The sequence below is a fragment of the Antechinus flavipes genome, chromosome 4 (genome assembly GCF_016432865.1).
Source record: "Antechinus flavipes isolate AdamAnt ecotype Samford, QLD, Australia chromosome 4, AdamAnt_v2, whole genome shotgun sequence".
Lineage (NCBI taxonomy): Eukaryota > Metazoa > Chordata > Mammalia > Dasyuromorphia > Dasyuridae > Antechinus > Antechinus flavipes.
The window spans coordinates 86,868,208-86,893,640 of NC_067401.1; the positions used below are offsets into that span (position 1 = coordinate 86,868,208).

Consider the following 25,433-nt stretch of genomic DNA (forward strand, 5'->3'; position numbering starts at 1 on the left):
TTTTTCCTTCCCAAGCTCTCATTCAGTAAATTCTTTGACCAGGGGAACAATCATAAAGTACTTACTAGTGAGGTATATAACACACACACACACACACACACACACACACACACACTCGCCCTCACAAAGAGATCTACATAGCAAGAGTGTTTTTAGTGTCCTGTAAGTTTAAGTCAGAGAAGACGCCTTGAGGGGGAAAAGTGTTAATACAGTCCTATGACGAGGTACATTCCAACATGTTAAATATGAAAAAAAATTATCTAAATATGTAGATTTTCTGTTCCTCAGAAGTTATTAAAGACAAAAATGGATCAGTTAATATATTTATGTTGTAATAGTATATGAAAACCTAGGACTCTGCACTTATATTGACTAGTAAATTTACTTATATCTGTTATAGACAAAGTATCTACTGTGACTGAAAATCGATATTAATGTCTTTGCTTTAGAACACTTGTCTCATGAGTATGTTATTGTATGAAAGTGTCTATAAGAAAACAATATATTTTTATATATTTTTAGCCTGTCCTTAACTTGTTTGTTTGTGGATAGGTTACATGTATGTTGTCTTTTTTTCCTTTTTTTTTTTTTTTTTTCAATAACTGCTTTTTGTGAGTGAATTGATTGTTTTCATCTGGTGATTGTGGGAGCCAGAGTGAGCCTTATAGAACAACAAGCTGCATGTTTATACTTGCTCTATGGAACAAACTGGCTTCAGTATTCAAGATTGTGTACTAAGACATCTGTAACAAAATATTACAGCACTGTGATTTAAGAAATAGCAAGGTTTTTGTTCAGATTATATGGACCAAGTCAATGAATCTAAGTATTGCTCACTGAATGTTTCCACATTTTGAAGGATGCTAGATTGATACTTTATCTAGTTCTCATTATACCTTCTATAGACAAAATAGTGACAGTGACATCTTTACTTTCAATGGCATTTTAAATGATATACTCACTTTCAAGGCTATAATGTCTTATTAAAAAGCAAAGTTTAAACTTTCTCCAGAAATTGTGATTTTAGAGAAATCGTGGTTTATATATTTTTTTAAAAACAGGATTTTAAACTTTTTCTTTTAATATTTTATTTTTAATTCAAAATGATTTTCATCATTTTAGTTTCATTTATTTCTTCTCTTTATATTTTTACATTCCATCATCTTTTGTTTTGCAGAAACCCATTTAAGAAAATAGGTATATGGCAAACAGATATAAAGTAATTTATAAATTTTTCAAAATAAGGTCTTAATTATAACTTTATATTGTCCAGGAAGCATTCTAATTCATATATTAAAATATCATTGACTGCTAGGCTCTTAGATTAAGTTGATAATATTTTTCATTCAAACTAAGGTTGTTCACACATTTAAATTGTACATTTACAAGTAATGTACACCAGCGACCTCAGGAATGATAATCTATTTTAGGGACTAAATTCCATTTAATTCAGGTCTAATTGGGCAATAAGCTATTCCAGTGGTACATTGATCTGAGGGTCAGATATGAAGGATTTATCCCAGGCCAAATGCAGCCTCCTTCTCTACCCCTGGAAATTTCCCAAGCGTTTTACTTGATGATAGAAACAATAACTTGATGATGGAAAATTTCTTGCTACTGCTGTTCTATTCTTTTACTTAATTAATCACTTATTAAATACCTTTTATGTATAAGATCCAAACATCCAGTGGGATCCTGAAATGGCCTGGTCTGAAGTATACAGAATTCCTCCCATCAATCAAACAACAAGCATTATTTAATGCCTGTAGTGTACCACCTTCTGTGCTGAGTAGTAGGAATAGAAGAGACAAAAAATAAAAGAGCCCTTGCTCTGAAGGAGCTTATTTTCTAACAGCAGGAACATTTAGAAATGTATTAAAAATAAATACAAGGTCATTTGGCAAGAAAAGGGAATTAGGAAAGGTCTAACAATTGTTGGTTTTAATTCAGAACCATTCAAAAACTATTTTGTGCCAATGCCTTACCCAAATTATTTTGTGCCCATGCCTTACCTAACATCCTAGGAAGTTTTAAACTTAAATTCTTATACTTCAGGAATAATGCGGATTTTAAATAACAAATAAAAATATTTACTACATTTCAAAAGATCCAGACTTTTCACTCAGGTAGCAGTACTCAATCAGGTCATCATTTCTGGGGGTTTTGTTTTGTTTTGTTTTTGTTTTTGTTTTTTTAACCATCTCTTTAAGTCTTACTCCAGGTCTCATTGTGTTGTAAAGGTGAGTGACCTTGGGTTACAAGGCAGTGCCAACAGAACAGAAGTTCTACCTTGGTCTGTCAAACTCAGAAGGCTTTAAGTACATAACCAGTAATTTTAAAAGAATCATATTTCTGATCAACAAATAATGGCTTCTTCTCCACATCCCCTTTACAGCAATTCATAAGGATTATTTACGAAAGAGTTGCAGTCTGCATTGGTGAAAGGACTTATCCTTACCAGTGAAATCACAGATCTTGGAAATACTGAAGTCAAAGGAATTGGGGGAGGAATTAAAAATACTAAAAATTCTTCTCACTGTTGGTTTCTGATGATTACTGTTATGTAAATTTATATAAATGTATATAATATGAATACAGTTGAATTTTAGATTTTAAAAAATCCATTGATTTAATAAAAATAAAATATTTCCCTTTATAGGAAGGTACCACTTCATCTGGAAATAAGAGATGGGTTTCACAGTGGGCTAGTTTAGCTGCTAATCATACAAGACATGACCAAGAAGACAGGACGGTGGAGTTGTCTGCATCTGCACCTATAGAAAATGGTATTTTAAATAGTTTTCATAAATGACAGTTTTTATATTAAAAATTAGATTATTTATCACAGATTTGTGGTAATACAGTTCTATGATGCTGACACCAAATTTGTCAATTCATTTTGAACATTAGGGAAATATTAGTAAATCGTTATTCTATCTCTAAATGATGAAATAGAATTTTCTTCAATTATTGAGAAAAATTGCTACTTAATCAGTTGGCAAAAGAATCTAAAAATAATTAAAAGCTGTCAAGTTCTCTCATATATACATCCCAGAATCCTAGTTCATTTTCTCTTATTCTGTTCTCAGAAGAAATGAAAAATAAAGCTCTGTGTCATAGAGAAAAGATGTATTTGTAGTTGGAAACTTGAATTCTATTCCCAGTTGGTAGTCAAAAACTTGAATTCTGTTCCCAACTTCAGAACTTGCTGAATCAATGATCTTAAGGAAATCACTTAAAATTAAGTCTCATCTTCCTCACCTGTAGATCTTGCAAATTTATTTGAAGAATGGAAAAAGATGGTACATTTTCCAATTTACAGTCCAGGAAGTGAATGGCAAAATAGTTAAATTAATTGACCCAATAATTAATTATAAACATATTAGATATTAACTAAGCAAAACAAAATTTCATCATTTTTTGAAAATGATCTCATTAACATCTTGTTTGTATCATACTAAGAGGTTTACTAAACTGATAATTCACTAAAATGATGAAATTTATTTATTCAACAAATATCTGCTTACAGAATAGCTAGCCTATATGTCACACTTTAAGCTTTTCAAAGTACAACTTTGAGAGGTAGATAATATTATTGTTATTCTCATTTTACAAATGAGAAAACTGAAGCTGACAAATGTTAAGTGATTTGCCCAGAGCCACACAGCCAATAAAGGTATACACTACCTTCAGAACATCACTAAATGCTTTCTATGGAGGACACAAAAATAAATAATATGTATCCCAGACCACAGAGATTATCACAAAGAATGGATAACATATATATAAAAATTGAACCTAAGATCATTAATTTAAAGCTGAAAAGACATCTCAAAGGCCGCCTAGTACATCTCTCTCATTTTTTATATGATAAAAATAATTATACAGGTAGTAAAATGGCAGAGGTAAGATTTCCACCAGGATCTTTTAATGCCCCATTTAATGTGCTTTCCATTCTCCACATTTTTTCTCTCTCTTTTCAAAGTTTCAGAAGTGGATTTCAAATCTGGGTCATATGTCCATGTATAGTTTCAAGGTTGCTCTCTTATCTTCTGTGTCACATAGTCCTGCACAGTAATAATACATGATACTCTATGATTAAATGTTACAGAGAGGATAATATAAATGATAAATGCCTTAGGGAGACATCACTATGGATTGTAGAAAAATTTTTCCTGCAATAGGAGAAATGTTAATTTCTGTGTAATTTAAATGCTGAAATCTTGACCTACTTTTTCTAGTCTTAATTCCCTCCCTTTTAATAACATGCCAGTCCCCAAATCTTGTGGAATCCAGATTCATTTTATGCAGAATACTTTGCTCAGTGTCAGTTTTTCCCATGCTCACCTATGGTAAACTGTAAGTGAAACCTCTGAAGCAAATTTTGTTTGTACAAAGGCTTTATTGTGGGAAAAGGTACAAAAACAAAGGTATACTAAACTTCCCTTCACTAAAACAGAGTAGAAAAGTGCATTAACACATGTGTCTACATGCGTATGTCTGCCCATGTGTGTCCACACATGTACATTTCTATCTCATTGGGATTTTACTTTTTTAATTCATGCATTAAAACCTATTTATATATCTCAAATCTGCATGATTTTTGTTGAAAATATAGTTTGCCTAAGATCATATAGCCTCAAAAAAAAAACAGTGTTGGTACTAGATCCAAGGTTTTAGTTCCCATATATTCTTTCTATAGCAGAAAGCTGCCTCTCTTTATGTGCTTAAAAACCTTTTTCTGCTACATTTACCAATAATTGCCTATATTGTCATTATGTGTAATTTCTTACAGAGATGTTTTCTGTTAAGTTCATTTTATTTTTAATCTGTAGATACCGACATCAGTGAGTCTGGAATTTCTGTGAGAAGCACTGGATCAACCACTTCCTTGACTAGCCAGGGGGAGAGAAAAAGAAGGACTCTTCCTCAGCTTCCAAATGAAGATAAGTCTACTGAAAGTAGCAGAGCAAAGGTTCTACCTTTGCGGTCAGAGATAGGTGAGAAACAAGACACAGAACTTCAGGAAAAGGAAGCCCCAACACAAACATCCCCAAAAGAACGGCAAGATGCTGACAGAGTTCTAGGGAAAATGAACAGAACTGTAAATGGTCAGACTCTGAAAAGTGTTGGAGACACCAAAACCCTATTTCATCTGAACACTTGTGCTCCTGGGAAGGAGAAAAGTGAGACTGACAGAGAAGCCTCTTTGGTAAAGCAAGCATTGGCCAAAATTCAAGAACAGGAGCAAAAGGATCAGGCACAGTGGACACCCACTAAATTAGCTTCCTCAAAACATGCTCCAGGTCAAGGAGAGAAGGGGAAGGAGGAACCCGTTAGACAAGGGACTCATGTACTAGAAAAAGCCCTAGGCCAGCCTACAAATAAAGGAGAAAGAGTAGTACAAAGTGAAGGTAAGAGAAGAAAGCCTGAAGAAATTCTAAAAAGTCAAACTTCCAAAGGGCCAGGAGGAGACAAGAAAGAATCTGCAAAGTCCTTAGTGAGACAGGGAAGCTTTACTATTGAAAAACCTAGCACAAACATACCTATAGAACTTATTCCTCACATTAACAAACAAACTGCATCTACTCCCCCTTCTTTTGCATTAACATCTGTAAGCAGCAGAATACGAGAGAGAAGTGACTCGGTAGATACTGATTCTAGTATGGATACAACTCTCATTTTAAAAGATACAGAAGCAGTAATGGCTTTTCTTGAAGCTAAGTTGAGAGATGAGAACAAAACTGATGAAGGCCCAGATACTCCAAGTTATAATCGAGATAATTCTATTTCGCCTGAATCAGATGTAGACACAGCTAGTACAATCAGTTTGGTTACTGGAGACACAGAAAGAAAAACAACCCAAAAACGAAGAAGTTTGACTAGTCTTTATAAAGATAGATGCTCCACAAGCTCGCCTTCCAAAGATGTTGCAAAATCATCATCTTCAAGTACTAGAGAAAAAGTTGAAAAGAAAACAAAAAGTCGTTCCACTGATATTGGGTCAAGAGCAGAAGGTCGTAAACTTGTTCAGTCAAGTGGAAGAATAAGACAGCCTTCAGTCGATTTAACAGATGATGATCAAACCTCTAGTGTACCTCATTCTGCTATTTCTGATATTATGTCATCTGATCAGGAAACTTACTCTAATAAATCTCATGGAAGGGCTCCATTTACCACAACAGATGAACATACACATTCCAAACTAGATGGCTCCAAAATAACTAAATCTAAAACCTCTCCTGTTGCAACTGGTTCATCTAGTAAATCAACTACTCTTCCAAGACCACGGCCTACCAGGACTTCTCTCTTACGAAGAGCACGACTTGGTGAAGCTTCAGACAGTGAACTTGCTGATGCTGACAAAGCATCTGTTGCTTCTGAGGTGTCCACAACCAGTTCTACATCAAAACCTCCAACAGGAAGACGAAATATCTCAAGAATTGACTTATTGGCTCAACCTCGTAGAACAAGACTTGGTTCATTATCAGCCCGAAGTGACTCTGAAGCAACTATATCTAGAAGTAGTGCCTCTTCACGTACTCAAGAATCCATTGTTAGAAGTGGTGCAAGATTAAACCCATCTGATAAATTTTCTCCCAGAATTAGAGCTAATAGTATTTCTCGACTCTCTGACTCCAAAATCAGAAGTATGACTTCAACACATAGCTCTCCTTCAGGTAAATTTCATCCATTCTTTTTATAGTATATAATATTTTTTCCATGTGTTCTTCTTTCCCCATAACAGAAATTACTTTATCTTGCTTTTTCCAAAGTGTTTTATATATAAGGTCAAATTGAGCAGATTTTTTTTTTTAATCTTCCATTGCTTTGTTTCAGTAAACTATAATCTAATACATTGTTCTCATTGTACAAATGAGGAAATTGAGGCATTTTTTTAAAGTACCTAGATGTAAAACAGTTATTGATAGTTCAATAATACTTTTGAATTCATTTTAGAGAATTTGTATAAAAAATGTGATTGGTAAGAGATTTGGATTTACATTGATACTCCCCCCCCAATTTAAGTTATGAATAATTTATGTAAGTTATGTGTTGAGAACTGATTTATATTATTAAAAAGAATGATTTTGCCTTTAGAATATTCACACAGCTTGTTAATCCAGAATGGATTCTCTTTTATTTTTCATCTAAAATGAATAATAGGCATTTTCTAGAAATGAATGACTCATTCTGCTCCAAAATACATTTAGATCTATTTTTTTTCATAAATCATAAAACTGTCATTCATTTATTTTATTATTATTTTGATGACTATATTCTTATGGATGTGACAGATAAAAGCTTATCTATATAACCTTAAACAATTTACTTGAGTGGTACTTCCCTGTCATCTCAGGATAAGAGAGTCAGAAAAAGAGATGGATGATTTATTAAATACTTAGATGCCAGGTTACAAAAAGAAGAGTGGATGGGGTGCAGAGAGCAAGATGTGGTGTAGAGTAGTTTGAAGATAGAATTGACATGATATATATCACATGTGGGTTTTTTTTTTCCCCTTGATCCTACATAGTTTTCTTAATCCTGAAAAACAAATAATTTTATCACTAAGAAAGTGGTACCTTCCTTTTATAATTTATGAAATTTTCATACTCTCCCAGATAAAATACAGAGTTGATGCTACAAATAGTATTAAAAAGATATGACTGTGAAATAATGTGGCTGTTTTGTGGCTGGCTTCTGAACATCGCTATATTATTTTCTGGTCACATCTCATAAACTAACACCTCTGGAGGAGAAAATTAGCTATTATTGCAAAATTGAATAAAAATTTGTGTCTATGAAAATTGAATGTTAAAGGAAATGATGAGGATACCTGCTATCACTTATGCCACAAGATTACTTGGAAGCCCAGAAGCATCACAAAATGTTATTTTTATACTTCTGCATATTTTTCTATACATAGGTTCTTTGTAATGGTGTCATCAGTGATCTGTGATGGCAGTAACAGTTGTAGGAGGTGATCGTTGATTGTTATCTTCGTCATTGTTTTTATTTTTTCAATTAATTAAATGTTCTTTTTTCTTTATATCTTATGCATTGATTGAAGCCTACTTTGTGGATTTTAAAAGTCTTGAATATATAGGCTTGTAATCATAAACATATTTTTGTGGGGACATATCCAATAGCTTTGCCTCTTTGATTTATGCTACTTTGGCTCAGAAAGGACCATTACATTTTAGCCATATCACATCTGTGTCTCATCTTGTTATTTATTTTGCTGCTCTGCTTTCAAGGTCTTCCTACTTTAGTCTGTCATATAATAGAACATTATCCACCTCTAACATTTATCACACAAAGAGATTCTCTTTTCAAATCACTATACTTGGTAGACTTTACTTTAGTATTCAATATTGTGAATATTTATAATGCATTAAAATGTTAACATAAGCTAATTATAAAATTAGTAAACCAGCTATGATTCAAAAGTAGGTATAGGTAGTCATATCTATGTTATTCATATCTTGCTTACTGTTCTTTAACTCTGATAATTATATTGCTCATTTTTTACACCTTTGTACATTATTGGCTATTGCAAAACTTCATTAATTTTCAAGTGATTTTTCAGCTAAAGAATTTCTTTGGTTGAATATAGGGATTTCTCAGGGGAGACTCCTACAATCCATTAGTTTTCTTCAAGTCTAATCTCAAAACATAACAATAGTTATAATCCTAGAAGTTTTATACTGGGAGAGGATACTTAGAAAACATTCAGTTCAATAATTTTCATCATAAAGACCTACAGAGGATGACTTCTCTGACTGAAATCATATAACTTAAAGACCAGCTAGAACACAAACCTTGGTGCCTTGACTTCCCAGTTTTGTGCACTGTTACTGTACATGGTACATTACTATACTGTAATGGTATCGTAAGGCCTTATATATGCAGTCTTTCGGAGGACAGCTACCAAAAATCCTAGATTCTTATTAACTATATTGTAAATTTAATATATTGGAAATAAATGTAATTTATTTCTTTTGCAACTTTCATATCTCTTTTGGCACTAAGAGTTTATTCGTTATTCTAAAAGAATTGAACTTAAAGTGACATTTTGACTGAGAAAAAGAAGTTAATGATTTTGCACATAATTGAGAAGAAATTTAGTCATGAACTTTATAGTGATGGAGCCACATACTAAACAGTTTCCTTATCTTGTTTCTTGAAGGTGATACAGATGAAATCTTTTAAATCCTGTGGCTTGTCTATATATGATGGTTGTAGTTCTTTGAGTAAGAAGGGAAAAAATCAAAGTTTCTTGGCTTTTTTAAAAGAACAGCAAAATTTTATTCAAATCAATATGAAATCAAAATAGGCTGATATAGTAGATCTGGAAAATAGTGCCCATGGATGTGTGATACTGCTACAAAGTTACATATGTTTATTTAATTGCTTAGATCTCATAATTAATACTTGGATCACTATTATTTGTCAGTGTGGGTAGAAAAAGGAAAACTCTGACTTCTTTTGCTTCTTTACTTTGTCCTGATACAATTTGTTTTCATTATCTAATAAGTATTTGCTGTTAAAAATCTCTTCCGTGATCCTTGGATTTCGAATTATAGTGAATAATTGCCTCAGCGGTTTTTCATAAATTGATTATTATTACAAGATTGTTAAAGCTTATTAGTTTCCTTAAAACTTAGCAAATTTTTTTTGACAAATTCCAAACCTTAAAGAGCACATTTTGGGGTATGTTAATATTGTATATTTATTTCTAAAAATATATTTGTTTAATTATGCCCTTCAATATTTATTTCTAAAAATATATTTGTTTAATTATGCCCTTCAACTTAAAAGCTTATGTAGAACTCAACATGTATTGTGTGAAGTATATATATTTTGTCATTAAAATTATGAGATCAATTGTGGAGGATTTTTATTACTGTTAGTGTATAGTGTACCTCACATTTTTTTAAAAGTATTTGTGTAGTCAGTAGATAGGAATTTATATTGAGGCCAAATGATTGTTCATTAGAAAAGAAATAAAAAGTATTTTGTGATAATGAGCATACATATATCTGTAATAAAATAGCAGTTTCTTTTGGATATTCTTTAGCCATGGCTCATTCCAAGTTTATATATTGAGTGCAATAGTATGACATTTGTTACAGTGGTTAAAAAAAAAAACTATAATATTTTAAAGTAAAATAAGCTACAGATAAACAACTAAGAATAAATTTTGCAATAAGTCTGTAGTCTCTAGTATTTAGTAAAGAGAAGACAATAAACGGTAAGCTAAAAATAGTATTTTCAATGCAAGTATTCCATCTAAAAATCCTGATAATGCCTCTGAATTTCAACTCCATTGTCAATAAGATTTTAAAAGAAGTCTATCAAAAGGGACAAAGTTGTTATTTTCTTAAATTATTTTAGCTAAGTACTATAAATCTTATGGAGGGGAATTTTTATTCCCCAAACTTCATAAATAGAAATCTTATTAGTATGTTAAACATAGTATTTTCAAAACTAGAGTACACTTTGAAATGTGAAAAGATTTCTTTAAAAAAAAAACAAAACACAACAGTTGAATAATCATGAAGTACTTTAGGCATAATGGAAAGAGCCCTAGACTCACCATCTGCAGACTTTTGCCTTTATTCCTCGCATGATTCTATGACCCTCATTTTCCTTATTAAGTACAGTAAAGTTAGATTAAATGGTTTCTAAGATCACTTTCAAATCTTTTAAGTCTGTTTTTCTATAAATTAGCTTAGAGAACCGAGGATAGCAATACCTATCTGAATTCTCCTAGCCAGTTGTGTGACCTAGGGTAGGATATTTAACCTTTTAGTATCTCAATTTCCTCACCTGCAAAATGAATTTAAACTAAATGATCTTTATGTGGTCTTCAATCTCTAAAACTTTTTAGTTGGAAACTTCCTCTGAAATCAACTAGACATATTTAAGGGTTAGACTTAGCTTAGATCAAAACTGCACCTTCAGTAAGTCAAAAGTACAGAAAGAAAAAGCAGAACATTTCACAAATTCTTGAAAAATATCAGGTAAAGGTGAGTTAAAAGTATGAATGTTTGTTAGTTCACCCTCATTTGTTTAATTGCCTAATTTATTTGTCCATTTTCAAACTTTTCCATTATTTTCACCTGTATTATATTTCTAAGATATAATCCATGGCCAGGCTGATTTTGTCCTTTCTGTTAAGATTCTTGATAAATGATACAGAGACAATTTCAGATTTACTTTCTGTAAAAGTACATATATAAGTTCCCCAGTGGACTTTGGCCTTGGGTAGTGACAGACACTTTCCCTGCTCAGCTTCTAGCCTAGGGGCAGTTCCTAATCAGATTAGGGATGGGGGGGATGGGGGTTTTTACTGGGCAGTTCTGCAGTTTGGACCAGTGCTAATGGGGTCTGAATTACTTCCGGTGGGGGAGGGGAGAGAACTTTCTCCCAGAGCACTCCTGTACCTCACTGCTCTTTGCAACCCTTTATACCTATTCCTGCTTTGCAGAGGAAGCTGGTAACTTCCTTACCCTGAAGGCAGAACCTAAAGGCTTTAAAAAATCAGTAAAAAAAATCAAAAGGATAATCGATAGCTTCTATACAGAAAGAGAGCAAGTTTGCAACCCCAAGGAGACTAAAATTGGTAGGGATTTCAGAAGATGGAGATGAAGTGGGTATGCATCCCAGGAGCAGCAACAAGCGAAATAAGAAGAATAAAGGCTATATCAAAGTATGGAGATGGATAATGGAGTGCCTTTAAATGAGTAGCAGTAGAAAGGCTTATGTAATTAGTAAGCCATAATGGTCATGAAAGGGAAAAACATGTAATAAGACTGTTAAATCTGATTGAGGTTATGTTTTAAGAATTTTGATTGCCTTATAGAGGAAGTTATATGATAAAGAGGCGCTAAAATTTGGAGAATGACATAGTAAATACTCTTTAAAAAAATCACTTTGGCTATCATATGGAAGATGGATTGAAGTGGGACAATTATTTCAGTAGTTAGGCCAAAGGTGATATGAGGCAGAGTAGGGTAGTGTAGTGGCTATGTGGATGGAGGGAACAGATACATAATTTTGTAAACAGTCGAATATGTGTGTCAGGTGAGAGTAAGAACATTAAATATATAAAAGATATTATATATTCAACTTGTCCTTTTTTCAAAAATGATAAATGACTTGTAGTATTATATTACTTATTTAGTGATTTAAGAATTATCTTTATATTTTAAATTTAATTACTTAATTTTTATTTCAGTTTTTAAAAATTGATTGCATCGCTTTCATTTCCTTCTTTAAAAAAAATCATATTTTTCATGCAAGCTTTCTAAAAGTCTATTTCTCAGGATAATCTATCTTAATGTGTTATATTCCATGTAGTTATTTTCCCCCCTTTTTAACATGAATTTATTACTAGGTTTTCTCTTTTGGTTTCTAAATCCTCTATCAATTCTTAAAAATAAGAATTAAGTTTCATAGTATCCATACTGATATGAACTTCTGATATGATCTATGTGATTTTGGATAAGGAACTTAATGCTCTAAGTCTCGCTTTTCTTTAGATGGTCTTCCAGGTCTAGATTTATGAACATAGAAGCTTCTTCACAAGTTTGCAAACTATAACACATCCATGACTTAGTAGAGAAATCAAAAGGAGTTGCCAAGTCCAGTGATAAAAGTCTAAATGACTTTCCTAGAGTTATACAGCTAGTGACTAAAGTAGGATTTGAATCAAGGTCTTCCTGACTCCCAGGCCACCACTCTATTAATGATGCCCATTTTTGAAATGAAGTTCCATAATAGGAATGTAAAATACCATAACTTGCTCTTAAAGAAGTATAAACAAATAAAAAAAACTGTGTTAAGTGCAACAGAGGGGTTCAGAGAAAGTAATATGAAAAATATATTAAGATAAATTATTTACCTAGGGAAGGGATTGTGTGTGTGTGTGTGTGTTGTGAACTCCTTTGGCAATGTAGTAAAACCTGTGGACTTTTCAAAATGTTTTAAATTCATAAAATAAAATGCATGATAGTGAAGGAAACCAATTATTATATGGAAACAAACCTGTATTTTTTTTTCCCCCTTTTCAAGTTCATAAATCCCCAGAGATCTAGCCAAAGATGTCTTTGGGGTACGTGGGATCTCATATTAAGAAAATATTAATCTAGAGGAATCAAAGAAATCTGAATTGAAAAGATGATACTTGAGTCTTTAAAGAAGGAAGGAACTTCAACAGATGGGTGTGGTTCTTCCTTATATATATGGAGGATAATATGCACAAAGATGAAAAAAGGAAATGAAGATTAAGGGAATCCTGGTTTGGTTAGAACATAGAGCTCACAAAGAGGAATAGTTTTAGAGAAAGTTGTTAAGGTGGTAGTCTTTGAATGCCAGAATTACTAATTTATACTTTATACTTTATTTGATCGTGCAAAATTATTGAATGTTTTTTAATAGAGAAGTGACTTAATTAGAGCAGTGTGTCCTGAAAGTGGGAAGCATTGGAAAGGATGAATTGAGAAGGAATAATCAAGAGAAATGTCTAAAATGAGATGGTTGTTAATAGTCCAGGTTAAAATGAGCAGACTTTGAACTTAGGTAGCTTGGAGAAAAGAAGCAGTAAATCAGCCAAAATGAGTGTACTCATTCATTTCGCTGAATTTGGGTTTATATTTCTTCAGAGAATTTAGATAAGAATAAGATAGATCTGAAAACGCCATATCACTCTTGTATACAGCCTTCAACCCACCTTTGACACCCGCCCCCCCCCCCAAAAAAAAAAAAGAGAGAGAGAGAAAGAGAAAGAATCGTTAACCTTGGAAAAGTAGAGGAATTAGAATAATTCCAAAATTAGGGCTAATAGACCTAAAAGCACTAGCTAAAACACAGGGCTCAACTAGTAATAGGACAGAATTTATTTCAAGTAAATATATGCTACTAATCCTTACTACTGTAAAAAACCAGAAGATCATGTGATTTAGAATTGGAAAACACCTTAGAGATCATTTAGTTTAAACCCCTCTCTTTTAGGCTCCTCATATAGTAATCCATAATCTGAGAAAAGGAACTGTTCTGTAAGTAAATATTAGTAGTCTTCTCTGTTCTTCATCTCTTCATAAATTACTACATTTGATTCTCAGATTAACAGGAGTAATGTCTTTGTATTAATTGGGATTCTAGTTTTTCAGGTGCTTCAGCAATTCTATTTTTCCAAATGTGTCACTGACCTTAAAACTAAGAAAATGATTACCACTTCTCTGACCCATTCACAGTATCTTGTGTTATAAGTGGTTGTGTAAACACCCTATACCTGAGTCCTGTTCTTTGTAGATATTTTGCCATTATCTATTTTCACCATCATTTCAGTGCCAGAAAAAGCAGATTTGAACCAAAAAAAAAAAAAATGTTTTTTGCCATGAATTTTGTTGTATTATTTACCCTGTTAAAAGATTTATTCCAACCTTAGCATTACAGGATGTTGAGTGATGGAGGTAATGTTTTTCTACCCTAATTCCATAATTTCCACTGCTGGAATTATGCACATTTGTATGCTGGGAAAAGAGGGTTATTATTGCCATCTCTATGTTGGAAATCCTTGTAGCATGTAGAAATCTTTTCCCCATCTCTCTTTTGTCATCATTTTTTTATATCCATATTTTAATTCAAATGAGAAAATATATTTTATAATCAAATCATATAGCCTATCTATCAGTAGAGCTTGCTTATTCATTATCAGTGGAATTTTTCATTTGAATGTCTATTCACTACTCTCCAGAAACCTTGTCTTTTAATTGTTGTTAATTGTTTTTCACTCACAGCAATGCAATATCTTTATCATTAAGGGCTAGTAGACAAAAGGTTATTGTAAGGTATGTGGATAATTATTACTGAAAATTGCGTTGTGTTTTCTGTCATGGTGTTTTTTAAATATCATGATTATGTAATTTTCTTTAAATGATAACATAATAATTCTTTTTTAATGATTAAACAAATTTAGTAAATTCAAGATGGAGGCGCTTTCCTACTGATTATGCTTCCACCTCAGAAGATGAATTTGGATCAAACCGTAATTCACCTAAACATACCCGTCTGCGTACTTCTCCAGCCCTGAAAACCCCTCGAATGCCGAGCACTGGCGCAGCCACGCACACTAGCTCTTCATTCAAGCATCGAATAAAAGAACAGGAAGACTACATTCGGGATTGGACTGCTCACCGAGAAGAAATAGCCAGGTTGGTTTTAATGAAACATCCTTCAAAGCTAAAATTTAAATCCACCTTTATACCATGAAACAATAGGAACATTGTGATATTTGACAATGATAGAAAGATGTTACATTTACCAGAGAACTTAGTTTTGTTGATTATTTTATTCTTTATCCAGAATTTTTTTAACTGGAGTTGTTAATAAATGACTGAATTAATTAATAAAACTTTTCAGCCATTTTTGATGTTTGTTCTGATGATGGTTAGTGTAATGTCCTCCCCCAAAAAGCAATAGGGAGCAGTAATAATAATAATAATAAATTGTATACTTAAATCAGTGACTGACTTAACATAAGAAAGTATAGAGATAGCTAAGCATTATCACTTTGTGGGATAATCAGTTTTGAGCTGGATGCATTTTCAGAAATAATGGTAGGAGTTCATTATCTGCAATTAATCTAATCTTTTATTTTCAGTAACTGCATCAAAAGTATAGGTTTTTGACCAGTAAAAAGTTAGATTAATTAATTATAAATTTTTGAAATATGGAAGTAAAGAGAAAATTGATGTCAACAGCATACAATTTTATAGAGTTTTCTAAGTAGAATGTTTTATTCATGGATTTTATGGTAGTTTAAGTATTTAAGAAAGGAAATACTCAAGCAGAATTGTAATGTGCATGAGTATTAAGTTTGAAAAGTTGTAAAAGGCCATAAATCTTTAAAAAAAATATGTATTGGTTTTCAGTTCAGTGAACCAAATACCTTAAGATATGTTAAAAATTATTTTTTTATTTTCTTTTTGTTATTTATAAACAGACCATTCATAGACTTTTAAGATGGAAGGGAAAAGGACAAGGATAATTTTATATAAAATCTTAAAAAGTTGGTATGATCTTAGAAGTTATTTAACGATCTTCTTCCCAGTGCAAGGATACCACTTGCAACATCCCTAATAAGATAATAGAAATCTATTAATACAACCCTTCTTATGATGGGAAACACTTTAAAAAGTAGACTATAACATGATTGAATAATTTTAATTGTTAAAAGTGCCTTCTTTCTGAGCCAAAATCTGGCTCCTTATCCCTTCCATCTTTTGGACCTAGTTCTGCCCTCTTGGCTCATACAAAATTATTCTTCTCTAAAGAGATAAAATGATTTGCTTAAGGTCACAGAGGTGTGACAAAACTAGAATTTGTGCCCATCTCCTCTAGTTTCTAGTTAGCACTATTTATGAGCAATATATTGGGGTAGTTAAATAAATTCAGAACAACTTGAATAACTGTACAAAGAATAATCTTTAGAGTTGTTATCCTGAAAGATAACAAGTAGAATGCTTCAGGCATCTGTCTTCGTCCCTCTATCCTAGTTAATATTTTTATTTTCAGTGATTTAAAGACACAGATGTCATTCTTACCCAGTTTTAAAAAGACACAAAATGAAGGGAGAGAACTGAAGTATTAGATCTTAAGATTTCATAACACTGGATCAAAATCTGACAAAATGAATTTTAATAGAGATAAAAACAAAATCTTAGACTTGTTTTTAAACTTAAAAGTCACAGGCACAAGATTTGGTGGCTATGATTAGATATATATATATATATATTTTTTTTTTTTCTGAAAAAGATCTAGGGATTTTAGCAATTCTAGCAGTTGAACATTGATCACAGATTTTGCTTATTTTTTTCTCTGTGATTTTGGGTAGCACTGGGGAGGCTTAGGGTAAGACTTAGAATGTAATAGTCCTGTTATTATTCACCTCAGCCATACTACAGTGGACTATTGTGTTGAGTTCTAAAGTTCACATTGGTTAGCAAAAACCAAAGGAAGGCAACCAGAATGGTGAAGGTCCTAGATATTGTATCATATGAAGATTAGTTGAAACAAGAACCTTATAAGCTTTACTATATTCATCAGATTTTCACTTTCATGGAAATGGTACCTGAGAATAGTCCAGAAATTGAGTCCTTTTAAATCTTTATTATTTGATATAATTTGTTTTCTTAGAAAACATACATATGCCAGGGCTGAAGGAATAAAGGATTTGGAAGGGTGCAGAGAGTACTGTATTAGAATCAGGAAATTTTAAATCTTGCCTCAGACTACTAGTTATGTAGCCCTGGGCAAGTCATTAAACTATCTGCCTTATTTTCTTTATCTGAAAAATTAAGAGTTTGACTGAGTGACTTATAAGTGACTTTTTGTGACCATTTTAAGTGGATTTTTAAGTCACATTTTGCCATATAGCTGTGATCCTCCAATTACATTTATCAAATATAGCCTGATCCTGAAATGAAGCCTTTTAATCTAATATATTATTGCTGTTTTCAATTATTGATCAGCAATATTAATCGGATTAATATGTATAGAACTATATACACTGTACAATTATATCAAAGAAAACAAAAACAAAAAGCTGTAATATGTCATTTGACAATGATCCAAAAGAAGAATCATCTTCATGTGACAATGTAGTTGTCAGTTACATAAAAATGAGAAACAACTTTACTCATTCAAAGTGAGTACCATTGTCACTAACAAAACTTCAACAGGCTGTGTGTATTTTATCCCCTTTCACAGGCACGAGGCAAATCAGATAAATGATTAAATTGAAGCAAAAAATAAGTGTCCCATTTCTTCTTGTTTTCATATTCCTGGCCCTGGTTTTTTTTTTTTTTCTTTTTATTCTTTCTGCTCCACCTTCCTAATATACTTTTTGTATAGCTCTAAAAAACTCGTTTGAACATTTTTTGGGGTAGTAGGTACAGGAAATGTAGAAGAGTTAATGGAAAGGAATAGGAATTACAGAGCCACAGGTTTTCTTGAAAGACCATATAAAAGTTTCCCATTTTAAATTATTACTTTGTTTAGTTCTTAACTTCCAGTTGGAAAAAAAAATACCTGGGGAAACTAGACAGCACAATGCGTAGAGCACTGATCCTGAAGTCAGTTTTAAGTTCAGTGAAATTCAAATGTGACATCAGACATTTAATATTCATTAGCTGTGTGATTCTGGGCAAGTCACTTAACCCCAATTGTCTCACCAAAAAAAAAAAAAAAGCAAAAACAGGGAACATGATAGAAATCTTGAATTTTATCTTCTATTGTCTAGTATTAAGTTAAAAGAGTGAGAGTTTGATTTGCTTCCCTAAGGCTTGAGTTGGATCTGTATTAAAGTAAATAGCACATATCTTTGTTAACTGGCAGTCTCTTTTTTTTTTGATGGTATCAGAAAATACTACCTTCATCATAGTGATTTATCCTTAATTTCCTCTGGGATGTCACAAGGAAGTGAATCTCAAATTATAATTCAAATTGAAAGAATCAACAGATATTTTGGGAGGTTTGATATTTTTTTTCTTAAAGAACATTTGATGTAAAATCACTGAGCAATAAAATTTGACAGTACAAAATCTATCATAAGAATGAATTATAGTAAATTATAAAATCATTAAGCCTAATTCTTCATGAATATGTAAAATATGTTGCATGTGGAACAAACCAAGTTTAATATACTGTCATCTTTAAGATTGGATTTCCAAGAGTATTTCAGCAACACATCATTTTCCTTACACCATTTATTTTTTTAAAGACCTATAAAAATAATTTATTAAAGAGGAAATATCAGTATTAGCCAACTATATAGTTGGGATATAGCCAACATAATAGCTTGAATTTACTTATAGCCATCCTTCTCAAGTGAAATTCACCAAGTATTGTCTAATGCTAAATGCCAGAGATACAAAGATAAAAAATCCCTTCCTTTATATTAGCATCTTTCTGAAGGTAAAGAAGGATTGGGATTTGACATGTACACAACAAATATGATACAAGGTAGTGTTGAGGTGTGAGAAATGAGGATGAGAGATCCCCTGGCCAGTGCGGCAAGTTCGCAATCCTGAATGCAGGCGAAATTTGTGGCAAAAAGTGGGTTTATTACACTAAGAAGAAGCAACTTCCCAGCAGCCCAAATCCTGAAAGGATTTTTAGCAAAGGTTTAGGATACAGCTTTTGGTTATATTGGGTTTTTATGGCCTGAGGCTGGGGAGCAATCTCCAGATGAATTTGAAGGACTAATGTTCAATTCCATAAAGGATGGTGATTATGCTCCAGGCCAAGATCTCCAATTGAATTGTAGATGGATATCACTATGGGAGTTCCCCCTAGGGACAGGCGGGTGGGGCCCCTCCAGAGGCCAGGAGGGGTTGAGATTTTAGGGTTTCTCTAACTCAGGTCTACCTCCCCAAAATCAGGGGGGACACAGTTCCCATTGCATCATTTCCACTTCAAGCAGTCATCCCCAAATTCATCTGGAATAAAGGGATGAAATTTTCATCTTCTGGAGATGCTTCAAGCTGACATGGGCCTTAGACTGTCCCTATGCTCAATGGGGGTTCAGGCCAAGAGGGAAAATATGAGATCTGAGGATGGTAGCAGCAACATCTAGGGAATGTTGTGTCCAAATCAGTTGTCCCATGATATCCCATGATCTTCAGAATAAATGAGTAGCTGGAAGTTTGGAGCTTGGAGCTTGGAAGAAATAAATCTCACAAGCAGGTTAAAAATGGAGTGGCATCCAGGATGGAGATAGAGACATTTGGGAATGGGGCCTTTGCAAATAAAGCATCTGGTCTCATCTATGGGCTGCGTTTTTCGACAGACTGGCAGACAATGTAGGCTTTGGATAAGGGGAGGCAGAAAATTAAGAGTTTTTATAGCTGCCTCTAAGGAAGCCTCTCAGATGGGGCTGCAGATCAGGATAAGACTACAGTTAAGCAGCTCCAAATCTCTTAAATATTTAGCCAGTGCTAAAAGTTTTTGTTTAAGAAATTTCTCAATCCTGACTAAGGCTGGAGTGCTCACCCAGAGATTCCTTGGTCCCAGACAGAGGAATTTATTTTCTCCCAGATTTTAGAGGGAATATGGGGGTGCTTTGAAAGCAGCACAAAAAGATCACCGGATCTGATCACTTTCTGAGAGAAAATTGGGTCCCCAGTTTCACCATCAAATCACTCCCCAATAAGGGAGCAGAAGAGGAGGGAATAATAAGAAATGAGTGTTTAAATAACAGGTTACCAAAATGGCAAGGCAGAGGGACAGTCTCAAAACAATTCCTAAGTTTCTTTTCTAATCCCATTATTTTATGTGGAATTATTATTGTTATTATCCCATTATTTTATGGGTGAATGAGACTAAAGTGCCAGAGCAAGATGGAAAGGAAAGTCCCTGTATTAAAAAGAAATTCATTGGTTTTACCAGCCATATCTGGGTTGTGGTGGAGTGAGAGGGAGCTTGACCAAACCCCAGATCTTGCTGGAGTGGGGCAGGGCATTGGAGGGATAGCTTGTCCCCTGTAGACAGTCTCTTTTCCAGTGCCCCTCCTGGTTACACTTGGGGCAAGGATCAGGGAGTTTCTGAGGACAGTTTCGGTCCCAATGGCTCTATCCATGACACCAGAAATGGCAGCATCCAAAATTTGGGACTGCTCTCCATTTCTTGCATTAACTCTGTGGTCTTTTTTCTTCTGCTGCAGTTTGGTCCCTGTTATTAAAGACTCCAAAAGCTGTTTTTAACAGCTCAGTGGGAGAAGTTTTGAGGCCCAAAGTTGGCTTCTGCAACTCCTTCGTGTATCTGGGGCAGATTGTTTTAATATTAACATCTCCCCAGGAAAGATCAGATTGGAAGGTACTGGCCTTAGACCCCTCAATAAACTTGGTGGGGTCCTCAGAGTAATGGCCAGGTTTTTCCTTAGTCTGGGAGAGATTTGGCATTGAAAAAGGTACCTGTACCCTAAATGTCTCCCTAAGAGTCCGCGGCTTCTCTCAGGGGGCAGAAGTTAGAAGAGGTGGCTGAATCAGGATCCTGAGGGGAGAAAAAAGGGGTCCCACTCCTTGTATCAGAGGGATTGAAGAGTGGGGATTGGGAAGTGTCAGGATCTGGTTCCAGAGGTGAGGGAGACAGAGTTAAAGAGATAGTGTCAGACATAAAGTCCTGTCTTTGGTAAGGAGGTGATTTTAAAAGGGATTCAGAGGGATCCTGTTTCCTAGAGGAGTGGTAAGGAGGGAGTTATTTAAAAGGTTAGTATATAATTTTGATTTCCCTCCAGCAGATTTTAACAGCATCCTGCAGTGCTGTTTTAAGTTTTTGAGATCTTTTAAGCCGAATTTGTCTGTTTAAGAGACTTCCTGGGGATTTTTTTCTTAGGGAGTTGATTGATAGTTTGTTCTATTTCTTTTTCTGAGATGGGACTGTTTTGGATATTTACTTCTTCCTCTGTTAGTTTGGGCAAGCTGTATTTTTGGAGGTATTCTTCTATTTCATTTAAGTTGTCGAATTTATTGGCATAAAGTTGGGCAAAGTAACTCCTAATTATTGCTCTAATTTCCTCTTCATTAGTGGCGAGTTCTCCCTTTTCATTTTTAAGACTAACAATTTGATTTTCCTCTTTCCTTTTTTTAATCAGCTTTACTAAGGGTTTGTCTATTTTGTTGGTTTTTTCATAGAACCAACTCTTAGTTTTATTAATTCAATAGTTTTTTTACTTTCAATTTTATTGATCTCTCCTTTTATTTTTAGAATTTCAAGTTTAGTGTTTGACTGGGGGTTTTTAATTTGTTCCTTTTCTAGCATTTTTAGTTGCAAGCCCAATTCATTGACCTTCTCTTTCTCTATTTTATACAAATAGGCCTCTAGAGATATGAAATTTCCCCTTATTACCGCTTTGGCTGCATCCCATATATTTTGGTATGATGACTCATTATTATTGTTTTCTTGGGTGAAGTTATTAATTATGTCTATGATTTGCTGTTTCACCCAATCATTTTTAAGAGACTTCCTAAGTCTTCCTAAGGGGGAATCCTTAGAAATAGAGACAGAGGTGGATTATCCCTTTTTTTCCCTCAAGTCTTAGATTTCATGGATTCTTTAGCGCTCAGTCCTCTCAAAGTTCCCTGATTAAGGGTACTTCTGTTAAAAACACAGGAATTCTGAGTCTGGGCATCCCCAGTCAATGAAGTCTGCTTGAGCATAGAGCTCCTGACAGCCCAAATCTTCCTGGGTATTTAGGTGTCCCTTCTATAGAATAAACAACAGCAAGAGAAGACTTACCTCAGCCAAAATTTCAGGGATCCCCATACGGGTCACCAAATGTTGAGGTGTGAGAAATGAAAGATCCGTTAGCCCGTGCTAAAAGTTCTTGTGAAAGAATTTGCCGTCCTGAATGCAGGCGAGGTTAGTGGCAAAAATGTGTTTATTATACTGAGAAGAAACAACTTCCCAGCTGATCAAATCCTGAAAGAATTTTTAGCAAAGATTTGGGGTACAGCTTTTAATTATATTGGGTTTTTGTGGCCTGAGGAGAGTGATTTCCAGATGAATTTGAGGGACTAATTTTCAATTCATTAGAGGGTGGTGAATTATGCTCTAGGCCAAGATTTCTAATTGAATTGTAGGTGGAGATCACTAAGGGAGTTTCCCCTAGGGATGGGAGACTGGGGGCTCCTCCCAGAGGCCAGGAGGGAAGAGATTTTAGGGTTTCTCTAGCCTAGGTCCACCTTCCCCCCGCAAAGATCAGGGGGACACAGTTTTACATCAGATATGAGGAGATCAAAAAAGAGATCCTGAAAGAATACTCTAGAAAAATTTGAGTAAAGAGACGTACTTTGAATCCCTTGTACGGATCAGGAAAACTTAAATGTCTGCCAAATATTTCATTTATTTTCTAAAACATCCCTGTGAAATTTGTTACAAGGTATCTATCTGCATACAGACTATTACCATCTGAAATCCTTTTTAAGACTAGTGTGTCCTAAACTTGCAGCTTTTGAGAAATATGTATTGTTCTGAGATTTTTTTAAAAACGTGAACTTCAATAAAGTTTGAGGAAGCTCTCTATTAAGATACAAACAAACAAACATCTTTTGCTGTCTTTTTCAACTAACTATAAAGCTGCCTCAAGCATTTGGGGTTAAGTGACTTGCCCAGGGCCACATAGTTAGTTTCTGAGGCTGGATTTTAACTAAAATCCTCCTGACTTCAGGATTGGTGCTGTATCCACTACACCATCTAGCTACCCCTCTCCCAAACTTTTCAGTGAAGAAAACTTATAAAAGTTTAAAGTTAATAGCTGCTTAAACTTATCTTGTTAATTTGTTATTAAGCCACAGTGATTGAATTTGATTTTATTTGGGCATAGTCAAGGTTATAGACTAATGTCTGACCCTAACTTTTATCTTTACTGAAAACTAAAAACTCTTCTTGCATAGGAAAAAAATTACCTTAGAAATAAGTTATAATAAGTGCAAAAAAGTGGAATTTTAAAAAAAACTAACCTCTAGTTTCAGAAAAAAAACACTTTAATTTTTATATAAATTTAACAAGTAAATCTTAGAAAATATATGCTTTTATATTTATATCATTTTTTATATTTATATCATTTAAAAGATTACTTCCATATTATAAAATTGTTATGACTTCAATATTAAGCCTGATTTTAAAGCATTATGTATTTTTAAAGTGAAGTCTAGATTGAGCTAGATAACATAGGCCTGGGGTCAGAAGGTTTGAGCTCAAATCTATTTTCAGACATTTACTTAATTATATGACCCTGAGAAAGATATTTAATTTCTGTCTATTTCCTCATCTCTAAAATAAGGATTGATAATAAGCACTTGCTTTCCACTGTCGTTGTGAGAATCAAATAAATAAATGTAAAGTGCTTAACAGAGCTCCACAAATAGGAAGCACTATATAAATATTAGTTACTGTCATCATCATCATTTTTATTATAAAGGAAAAATATCTTTCAATGTCAGCTTTGAACTAAAAGTATTGAGATAACATTGGGTGATTTGTGTCTGTATTTATATAATGTATGGACAGCTCAATGTGCAGTTACATATTTATGATTGACCATTTTTAGTTTGCTTTAAAAAATTCCTTTTTAGAGATGGTAGAGAATGGAAAAAATAAGTAATTGCTTATATCCTTATTAAATTAAAAAAATTTTAATTAACAGAAATCTTTTTTTCTCTTGCTACCTCCTTGCTTTCTCCCTTTCCCCCACTTTGGGAAAGAAAAAAATTCTTGTGATTAAAACACACGGTCAAGCAAAACAAATTTTTACTTTGGTTATAGCCAAAAATTATGTCTCAATCTGTGTCCTGAGTCCCTTACTATTCTGTCAAGAATATGTTTCATTGTGGATACTATGAAGTTGTTGTGGTTGGTCATTTTGTTATTAAGATCTTTCAAACTCTTTCAGAGTTTTTGTTCTTTCCAGTGTTGTGTTACATAAATTGTTCTCCTTGTTCTGCTCATTACTGTCTTTATCATTTTAAAGAATCTTACCAGGTTTATTGGAAAGTGCTCCTTTCATAATTTCTTACAGCATAGTAATATCCCATTACATTCATTTGCCATAATTCATTCAACCATTCCCCAATTGGTAGGAACACTTTGTTTGCAGTTCTTTGCTACCATAAAAAGAGCTGTTATAAATATATACAGCACCTTATTTCTCAACAGGGCATTTAATGGACCTGTTTTCCTACAGCCTCTCCTATCTCTTTAGTTTTTAAAAATTAATTTATATTGCATTCATTATCATTAGATTCATTAGAATTTTTACAAAATTATGCATTGGAAGGTTTAAAATTTGAAGCTTTTAGGTAATTTGATGCTTTCATGTTGATGATCTCATAAATATTTGCTCATTTCTACCTAATTATTTTTCTTCAGGAAATTAGAAGGACAAGAATTTAATTAGCTAATTGAACTTGTTAAATTAGGAAAATAATATAGTAGTAATTATCAAATTCCAATTTACCTTAATACTTTACATTGACTATATATTCTTGACTTTTTTCATATGGAACTGAACAATATTTGAGTGTTGATAGCTTTTTAAACCTCATTAGTAGCTATTAAATATCAGTTGCAGGAATTTTTAAGTTAACCTAGAGTCTGAACTATAAAAAAATTTTTTACTTTATTTCAGTATGTTTTCTTTGTAATCTTGTGCATATATAAGGAACTCGTTAACAAAAAAAAAAAAAAGTTAAGAACGCCTGTTCTATTTATGGTCTTGCCAAAGTAAATATTAGAAAGAAGTAAATTTTTTTCATTTTCTTTGTATATGTGTAGCATATAGCATGCCCAGAAAAGTTGCCCACTTTTTTATAGATCTTCATCATTAACATATGATTCCCACTAATATATTGAGTTTTACTGGTCTT

General features: G+C 33.3%; 1 protein-coding gene across 9 annotated transcripts in view; it reads left to right on the plus strand.

The window, feature by feature from the left end:
- The window catches only part of CEP170 (centrosomal protein 170), a 172,602-nt gene that overhangs the window by 124,869 nt on the left and 22,300 nt on the right, over positions 1 to 25,433 (plus strand). For 7 of the 9 annotated variants that reach the window (XM_051993479.1, XM_051993480.1, XM_051993483.1 and 4 more), the window contains 3 exons: positions 2,660 to 2,786; positions 4,836 to 6,680; positions 14,987 to 15,221. In XM_051993479.1, the coding sequence (XP_051849439.1) occupies positions 2,660 to 2,786; positions 4,836 to 6,680; positions 14,987 to 15,221 (2,207 nt within the window). The remainder of the gene's footprint in view (positions 1 to 2,659; positions 2,787 to 4,835; positions 6,681 to 14,986; positions 15,222 to 25,433) is intronic. The other 2 variants (XM_051993486.1, XM_051993488.1) reach the window with 1 other exon arrangement.